At 54.8% G+C, this 9,381-nt stretch overlaps 1 protein-coding gene across 1 annotated transcript in view; it reads right to left on the bottom strand.

Moving 5' to 3' along the window:
• LTBP2 (latent transforming growth factor beta binding protein 2) overlaps positions 1 to 8,834 on the bottom strand; it is a gene marked incomplete at both ends in the record, with an annotated part of 21,283 nt that extends 12,449 nt beyond the window's left edge. Inside the window, 7 exons of the mRNA XM_010162247.2 lie at positions 368 to 460; positions 869 to 908; positions 2,316 to 2,338; positions 2,920 to 3,150; positions 3,979 to 4,143; positions 4,655 to 4,777; positions 8,760 to 8,834. Coding sequence (XP_010160549.2) covers positions 368 to 460; positions 869 to 908; positions 2,316 to 2,338; positions 2,920 to 3,150; positions 3,979 to 4,143; positions 4,655 to 4,777; positions 8,760 to 8,834 — 750 coding nt within the window. The remainder of the gene's footprint in view (positions 1 to 367; positions 461 to 868; positions 909 to 2,315; positions 2,339 to 2,919; positions 3,151 to 3,978; positions 4,144 to 4,654; positions 4,778 to 8,759) is intronic.
• Between the last annotated feature and the right edge of the window lie 547 nt (positions 8,835 to 9,381).

Below are 9,381 nucleotides of genomic sequence, written 5' to 3'. Positions count from 1 at the left end.
CTTCCCGATGAGTCAGCTCGCGCTGCGAGGGGAACGGGGCCAAAGCCACCGGGGCGGGCACGTGATCCCCCTGGCCCAGCAGCCACCGCTGCACCACGCAAGTGGGCTGCAGGCCTGGCAGGACCTGGAGAGCCAAACACCGTGTTCCCCATACGGGATCGCTCTTGTGCCTCCCCACAGCCAGGGCCAGGCTGGGACATCACCCCCGGGTGGTAGGGCAGGGACTTATCTTTGGGAAGGCAAGTGGGGCATGTGGGAAGACAAGCTGGCTGGAGAAGGGAGAGAGCCCCTGGGCAGTGCTTAGGGCACACGAGCCCCATAGTGGGCAGAGAGAGGAAGGAAATCCTCGAGAGCGGTGGACACACACCCGAGCCCTGAGCTGGCATCTGTGTTGGAGCAGCAGCATCCCAGGTGGTGGTGGGGCCAGGCTGGGGAGGACCTCGCCAGGACTCCTCTTTCTCTGATGAGGAAGAAGAAGAGAGGTGAGGCCAGCCCCAGATCTCAGGCAGAGATGAAGACCCAAGGTTTACCTGTGCTGGGTGTCCCTGCACTCACAGCCCCAGGAGCACATGGGAAGGGGCCACAGGGTGGTTGCAGCAATCTCATCATTTTGTTCGTTAACACAGCCTCCTCCACCCCTCTGGAGAGTCACCACCTCCCCATTCCCTACAGCCCCACATCAGCTGCCGCAGTGTGGTGGGAGTCCCCCATGCCACCCCACAGCCAGCCCAGCCAGGAGCCCACCCTGCTCAACACCAGACGCTGCTGTGCAGAGGAGGCAGCTCCCAGCTTTCGCGCTCTCATCCCTCCTCATGGCCCCATCCTCTTCACCACAGCCACCCTGACCTCCCACCAGCCAGGTGCTCACCTCTGCGCATGGTGGGCTCTGCGATGGCATCAGCAGCACCCTGAGGGACAGGAACATAGGACTGTCTCCGTCCACATGCATGTAGCTGGGATTCAGCGTCCCTGAGACATTTTCCCACCCACCTCTCAGCTCCTCTTGCTCCCCAAGACACTGTGCTGGAAGACCAGGCCACCACGGCTGGGTGCAGCTGGCAGGGCCACTCTGTCCTGAGCACTTATCCAGAGCAAAACACAGCTCCTGGCCATGCCCAAGGGGCTACCTGCAGAGACGCCATGCCAGCACACCATGCAGGTGAGACCCAGGGTGCTGCCACGGGGCAGGCAACTCCAGGAAGGGCAGTCAGGCATGGTAAATACTGACACTGTCACTGGCAGCTCTGGAGGGCTGGGGACAGCCACTGCTTTGACCTGCCTCAGAGCACTACCTACTAGAAGGGTGCTTGGTGCTCAATACTTTCTCAGCATCCCTTCCTGGCAAACCCAAGGCTGCCAAAGGAGACGTTGGAGCACAACTCAGGTCTCCGCTCCAAGGAACCTTCTGCAATGGATGAAGAAAACAGGCAGCTGAGCAACACAAGTCATAGCCTAGCTCTGCTTCAAATTTGGAAGCTTTAGTTCAAATTTCTACCCTGTCTTGAGATTTCTCACATGTCCTTGGGGAAGTCACTTCAAGCCTATGAAGTGGTGACAATGGCAGTGTTGTCCCCTCTCTCAGAGGGGCTGGAAGTACATTCTGAGAGCTGGGCCGCTATAGCAAGGCAGGGCAGAGATGATCAGGAGAGATATGGCCCAACCTCTACTGACAGCAGGGATCAAAAGACACACACTTTTCAAGTGAGACTCATAATAAAGAAACTCAGCCCTGGGAGAGACTGGCAGAGAATCGGTCCCCAGGCTGCTCCCATCAGACAGGATGTGAATTCACACAGCCAGTGTCGGAGACCCCTGCCCCAACTGCTCCAGTGGGGTTTCTGCTGTGTCCATGCCAACAGAGGGAGACCTGCCTGCGAGCTGGCCTTAAAGGTGACACTGGGCTCCTCGAGCTGTCTGCAGTGGTTCCCTTTCCCTGCTGCCTGCCCAGCCCCGCAGCCAGGCCAGGCTGACAGCAGCCTGGGCTCCTACTCCAGCCAGCTGGAATGCCAGCTGGACCATGAACACCAACCATGAACTAGTGCAGCAGAGCTCCAAGCTCCTGTTGGTTTGAGCTAATGGCCTCTTAGCAAGGGCTGAGCACGCACACGGCACAGTGCCTTCAGCCATGGCAACTCAGCCAGGGTGGTAGGGTTTGCAGTTCGTACACTGTTCCCTCCGGCATCAGCTACTTCCTCTCTTTAGTGCTCTCTCTCAGCACATTTCACTTCCCTGTCACCTATTTGTATGACATCCCCCTTCCTGCCCATTAAGGTACCATGGATGGACTCAGATGTAGCAAGACAAACCTTACTCACCTGCGCAACAGAAGAAATTTCACCTGGAAAGTAAAACAGTGCATGGTGAGTACACAAAGCAGGCAGGCATCCTCCTCAAACCACGGCTGCCCTAACTTCACCCCACCTCTAAGACACTGCCACTCAGTCCCTTGCACTCCTCCACAAGAGCTTGTTCCCAAAACCAGCACACCCGGACTCCTCTCCTGGCACTGCACAGACCCCAGGAGCTTCTGCTCCAGCAGGTGCTGGCACAAGCAGTCGGTCACACTTCCTTCCAGCTGGGCTGGACAAAAGCCCAAGGACTGCAGTGCCAGGGCTACCAGGCAGACCTGAGCTCCCAGTGGAGGCAGCCTGGCCAACACCAACTGCAAAAATGTGGTTGCAGGAGCCTGAAACACTCGACCTCCTCTCCAAAGGCTTGAAGACATGGTGTCTCATGCCCCAGAAACACTAGCAGGGCTGAAGAACACCTTTCATATTCATACAGCTGTAGAAAGGCCTTATCAGCTAGAAGTCCATCCATGGACAAGTCCATCCATGGGGACACAGCAGGACCTGAGAATTTGCCCACCCTTACTAGGGGCCCAGATGGAGCAGCTTTAAGCAGTAGATCCCACACTACCCTCTACTGCCAAGGTGCCAGGGTGGGGGAATGCCTCTAGGATGCTCCCACGCAGGCTGTCATGCAGTTGCTGTCTCCTTGCTGCCCAGTCCAACGTCCAGTTGCTGCTCTCCCCTTGTTCTTCCAAACTGAAGGGCAACTCTTCTGCCTCTGCCTTCCTCATCGACAGACGGATGTCAGAACTGGAGTAGGTGTAGCCATGTCCTGCTGGGCAAATCTCCTTGAAGGCTTCTGCAAGGGAAAATCAAATCAAAACTTTAGAGAGCAGAGGTTGGAAGGAAGAGGCTGGTGCAGGGATCACCTGGTTTACTGCACCCAGACATGATGGTGGGACAAATGGAAGAAAGGAGTGAAGACGGACAGGCATGTATATGAATGCAGGTACCAGTTTCTCCCATCCTATTGTTTTCTGGAGATTTCTAAGGGTTAAATCCTTACAGAAACACATCTGGGCTGCAGTGGGTAGATGTTTCAAGTAGAAGGAATCTGCTCACAGGGCAGGGTGGGTTTCTAACAGGCACTGGCTGATAATCCCAGACATCAAAAATTAAATCCCTCCCTTGGGTCAGCACTGCTAGGAAGGGATCATGCCACAGGAAGGTCCAAGCCAAGCAAGGGAGCAGATAAAAAGGAACCCCTGGTACCTTGACACTGAGCGCTTTGCACATCACTCAAGATGCTCTGCACAGACCACCTGAAGATTTTTCCCAGCCCTGAGGATTTTGGTGCTTTCCTCTCTACCCATGCTGAGATATGCTGAACTCACCCTCACCTGGCTTTCATCCCAGCAGATGTATGAGAGACAAAAGGGCTGCTGTGCAAAGCCAGGCACAGACATGGCTGTGCCCTCCCTCTGGTACCGCGTGGTTTCCCATCAGGGATTTCTCTACCTTCCCAGTATTATCCAGGTCTGCTCCCTGGGCTGCTGTACCCATCTCACAGGCCAGAATTTGTATTGTTCACCTCTGGGTCCTGCAGTCATCTGCGCGGCAGCAAGTTCAGCCAAGCCCAAGTCCTGGTCTAACCAGAGCAGGCAAAGCCAAAACAGGCATGTCTCACCTGAGCCGGGCACAGGGCACTCCTCGCAGTTCTTCCCCCAGCCCTTCCCGACACGACTGCAGCAGCAGATCTGCTGGGTGATGTGGTGGGAGAGGGGGAAGGAGCACACGCCTCCGGCTGCTGAGCGGTAACACAGCCCCTGCTCCATCGACACTGCTTTGTCCGCTGAAACACAAGGGCAGGGTCAGTGCAGGAGGTCAAGCTCTAGGCTCATTTCTCTCTCACCGGAGAAATGAGGACCATCAGCTTCTCCCCCCTGGGCCTTTCCTTGCCAGTGCCCCCCATCCTGTCTCGAGGGCTGCCCCATCCTCTCCCCAGAACACTCCCCAGCCTTCAGCCACCAGGCCATTCCCCCAGCAACACAAGCCCCAAGCAAATCCAGCTCCTGTGGGAGCTCTCTCAACCTGGAAGACTGCATCCTCTGCAGCTGCCCTGCAGGCACGGCCCCTCTGGGCTCTGCAGTTAACAGCAGCAGGGGCCATGAGATGTCCATGGAGAAGAATGATGGATGAAGGGGGCCCAAGGCATGGGGTCCCATCCTGCACACAAGTGCAAGACAACATAGCAGGCACTCAGCTGCACTTGCAATACATGCGAAACATGCTGCAGCCTCCACTCAGCCATGGGGTCCTGCTCAGGCCCCCTTCCCAAACTGAGGGTTCCCTGGAGCACTTACAGATGCAATGGCTACGGGATGGGTCCAGCATGGTGCCAGGCTTGCAGGTGCAGCGGAAGCTGCCGCGGGTGTTCAGACACTCAGCGTCTTTGCACAGGCCTGGCATCAAGCATTCATTGATGTCTGTGGGGAGGAGAGAGCCTGGTGAGATGTGGGGAAGCAGAGGGTGAACTGAAACCCCTACCCAGTGCCTCCCATTCAGGTGCCATAGATCGAGAGGGTCTCAGCTGGGCTGGTGTCTGAAGCAGCCTCTGCACCGAGCAGCATGGTGGGTACCTCCACGGTGACAGCAGCCCTACATCTTCGGTGCATCTTGCTCGCTACAGCAGCAGGGATGGCTCATGAATGACTGCTCTGCTCCACGGTCCTCACGGAAAACAGACGTGGCCCCTCCAGTGAGCCACCCTGGCAGAGTCACATCATGGTCCTTGTTTGTAATTACAGACTGGCGAGTCCTGTCTTCCCGCCTGACCCCTGGTCCTGCTTATATGGAGCCACCATCCACGGAGGATCCTTGCTCAGAACTCAGTGCCAGCATACAGACTCTCAAGGTGGAAGGGGTGCAGAGGCAGGCTGCTGGGACAGTCAGTGCCAGCAGTGATGGATCCCTGCACACAGAGCCTAGTGCCAGGCAAAGGGACACTGGGCCAGGGTCCAGCTCACCGCCGTAGTGTCTTCTGGGAACTGGTTGAGTGAGCAGAAAGATGCCAAGCTCAAGCCCTGCCTCGAGCTCTGCCTCTGCCCCTGACTCAGCACACATCGGACACAGTCTTTGGGAAGGGAGCTGGGCTTATCCCAGGGAAACACCATCAGTCTCATCCATGTGGCCTGCAGCACCTGCCTTTCCTACAGCACCGGGAGAAAATGTACAAGCTATGCCAGAGAAGACAGGGACTGGCAAAAAGTGCACAAGGGGGAGCTGAGGGCAGCTTCACGGTGGAGAGTGAGGAGGAAGCCTATAGAGTCATAAGTTATATGTAGCTTTGTATCTTCACTAGAGAGCTGGGCACCAGAAAAGTAAATGTGCTGACAAAACATGCTGTGTCAGGAGGCACAGGCAGTGCAGGAAGAGCTGGATGGGAGCATGGAGCAGCAGGATGGGGATGAACCTCAGCACCACCCTGAGACAAATCACAAGAACATATGCTACAAACTGAGGTGGGAGCAGGCAGTGAGAAGGACCTGGGAGCACTCACTGCTCCCAGGACAGCTGCGAGCTGCCAAGACCAAGAAATGCCAATGTGATGCTAGGCAGTGTCATGTCAAACACTTTCCAAAAACACAGGGCAGTCCTAATGCCAGTGCACATGGTCCAGGTGAGACCTCAGGTGCCCTCAGAGCAGCCAGTGTTGTTCTAGCGACTGTCTCAAGGTGGAAGGGGTACAGACTGGAAGAGCCTGACCGAGAGCAGCGAGGCTCAGGAATGGCTTTCCCAGCACTACCTTATTCCTTGGAGCTGAAGCATCACTGCTTGGTGGAAGTGGGGATATCACACAGCCAGTCTTGTGCTCTTAAACTCCTCTGTTCACCCCACCAGCTGCCCCACACATGGTTGAGACACACAGGGGCTGTCAAGACCAGACCATGACGTTCAATCAGTTGGAAGTACCAGTGCTACAGGGATGTGCAGCAGGACAGGGAGGAGTAGGGTTTGGCTGCGTAACGTAATAGTTCCCTGCTCCGTACCAAGCACAGGACAGAGTTAATGAGAAAAAGCAGTGGCCAGTCCCCAAATGTGCTGGGAACCCCACTCAGAGAAGAGGCTCGGGCTCTCCAGAGGAGCCTCAGGGCTCATCCCTGTCACTCCCCGGCATGGCTGGAGCACTGTGTCATTCCAACACACCAACTGGATGAAGTCTTGGCCTCTGCATAAGCAAAGGGGATTGAAGGGATTAGAGTAATGAGAGCACAAAACAAACAAGCACCAAGGGCTGGGCTTTATGAGCTTAATATAAACCAGGGACATGTCCTGGCCTCAGTCCAGCCCCCTCTATTTCACTGGCAGCAGAGGACCCACCCGCAGTGGAAATCCCCACGGGGAACAGAAGCAGGCAAGTGCACCCGGGGCCACGCACTCCTACCCCCCGCAGCACGCCAGGGACGGGGATGGCCCACAAGAAGAGGCCTCAGGGACTGCAAACCAAGATCTGTAAACTCTCTCAGCTGCTTCCTCTCCCCCACACAAGCCTGCTAGTGCACCTCAGAAACAGCCACGCTGGGTCAGGTAGCCTGGGGTGGAAAGGTGCAAGCTGGTTTACACTGGTGCTTGGTGAGCAGAAGGACCTAAGTCAGCAGCGGACACTGAGGATATATGGACACCAAGGATACAAGGACACCAAGATGCCCTGTGCAGTGACCTGCTGTGCACCTCCCTACCACTGTCTCCAGGCACTCCAGCCTGCATCCTCCAAGACAATCTTTGCCTCTTGTCTAGCAACCACATTATCCCTTCCAGTTCCATCCTTCTTGCTGGTCCCAGCAGCACCAGGAGGTTTCCTGACTGGGTCTGCCAGGCACTCTCAACTCAGACTAATTGCAGCCTTGTTCCCGGTCAATTCAATGCAGGAAGGAAAGGAAAGGAAGGGAAGGGAGATCTTGCAGAGATATGCCATTTGTTCCTCTGCTGGAAGGCACCAGAGACAACCCTTTCTGTCCATACCAAACAGAAGAGAATGGACTCTTGCCAGGGCCATCCTCTGGTCATTCACCTGTGCTTTGATGACAGTCTGCAAAGCCAGAGCTCAGCTTCTTCACAGCTCAGCTCCTCTCCTACATCCAATGACCTCAGGGACCATCAGCTGCTGTCCAGCCCCTTGGCTCCCCTCCTACCTGGTCTGGCAAGAGTAGGTCCCGTGTAGCCTCTCCCAGTCTATCAGCCAAATTGCTCACTCTGGACCCTAAGTGAGGTGCTGAACTTCCTGCCACAAGTCCCGCTGCAACACCAGAGATAGGAAAAGCACCTCAAGGTAGCAGACTGTCTGCAGAACAGTGCTTCTCCAGCCTGCCTTACAAAGGAGCACACAGAGGCACAAATCTCTGGTTCATGGTTCATGTGCCAAAACATCTTCCTAGCCAACTGCACACTGCCATCTCCCTCTGTTCCTCAGAGCGCTGAGCCTCTCCCTGCTCCAGAGGGGACACAATTCCAGAGCAGGCGCCGCAGGTCTCTGCTCGCTGACACAAGTCCCTCAGCTGCTCTGCTCCTCTGGCTCCTATTCAATGTCTCAGGGCAGCTCCTCATACCCACAGCGCTGGCTGTGGCCGCATAAGGGGTGAGATCTGAGCACCAAGGAGAATAGAAGCTGTTGCCTTGTTGAAAGTTCTCCCCCAGGACAATGTGGGGAGGTTGAATCATTAATTAAGTAAGCATGGTGGAAAGTCCCAGCTAAAAGAGATGAGTCATTGGATTGCTAGATCTGGGTTTACACGGCCAGGACCCAGGCTCCCTGCTGCATCTTCAGATGACACCTCTCAGCTTATCATGAATCACAAGAAGGGAACCATAAAATTCCACTTTAGTCAGAGCACGGAAAAACACAAACCCTGTGGGCCAAGAGATGCCAAATAAACATGAACTGGAGAGAAAAGTAGAGAAATGGTGCCTTCCTCATACAGAGCTGAGGGATTGCTGAGTGAGAAATGGATAGACCCCAGCAGCGTGGGGCAGGCAGGGCAGCCTGGCAGCATGGGCGAGACATGCTTGGAACAGGACTCACTTTCATGGCACTCTCCCACTTCAAAGTGAACAACTGAACAAGCCGACAACCTTCCCAAATGTTTTCAGGCAACAGAATTTCTGTTGCTTCAGATGACAGGAGAAATGTTTTTACACTCACACACATCAGAGCAGCAACACAGGTCCTTACTATGTCAGCAGGACTTAGAAGGTGAGTTTTCTTGTGCTGGCCTAACTATGCGCTGCCCACGCTTACCAGCTGAGTCATGTAGACCAGTGTTACCTGCCTTTTTGCACGCTTGCTGAAAGCACAGGGATTTTTAAAAGTCAAGTTCTTTGTAGATAACTGAATTGTACTTGTGTAGATAATTACAGCTCTGACAGCAGATGTGGGAAGGTGAGAGAGAGAGATGAAAGCAGCATCCTTACCTTGGCAGTGGCTCCGGTTGAGTCTCTTGTATCCTTGGGGACACTCCACCTGCCCATTCTCAATCACAGGTTGTGCTGGGAAGAAAGCAAACAGTGTGGGACACCAGCAGTAGAGCCAGCCACCAGCCTCAGACCTTCTCTCTGCCCTCCTTGTGGAAGGGAAAAGGTCCTTAGATTTGCCTTGGATGGGCCTCTGGTGGCTCCCAGGGCAGAGGGAAAGGTGGGAGCAGCCACATTTCCCAAGTGTTGTCTTCTGCTGCTTGGCAGGTGCCAAAATGGTGACCCAGAGGTGCTGCCTGTCCTTCCTATCTATCACTGCGTCACCTTGGCTCTTCCCTGGCCAGCTTGGATAGCCAGGTGGCACATGACAAGGGGGATCAGAGTGAAAGGAATGACAGAGGTTGTTGACAAGGTGCTGAAATAACAGCCCAGGGCCTGTTTATTACATTTTCCTCCTTTTTTACTGCATGTGATTTCCTGCCCTGATCACTCTCATCAAAGAAAGTTTCAAACTGCTGCTTAAAACAGTTTCGTGGGTTTCAAAATTACCTATAATCTGCACAATTAAATCTCTCCAGATTTTTTAAAGACAAGTAAAATGTGGCCCATAAATTCCAAGGAG

The sequence above is a fragment of the Antrostomus carolinensis genome, unplaced genomic scaffold, assembly GCF_000700745.2.
Source record: "Antrostomus carolinensis isolate BGI_N321 unplaced genomic scaffold, ASM70074v2 scaffold18272, whole genome shotgun sequence".
Taxonomy (NCBI): domain Eukaryota; kingdom Metazoa; phylum Chordata; class Aves; order Caprimulgiformes; family Caprimulgidae; genus Antrostomus; species Antrostomus carolinensis.
Note: the sequence above shows the minus strand (reverse complement) of the source record. Positions and strands in the feature narration are given on the sequence as shown.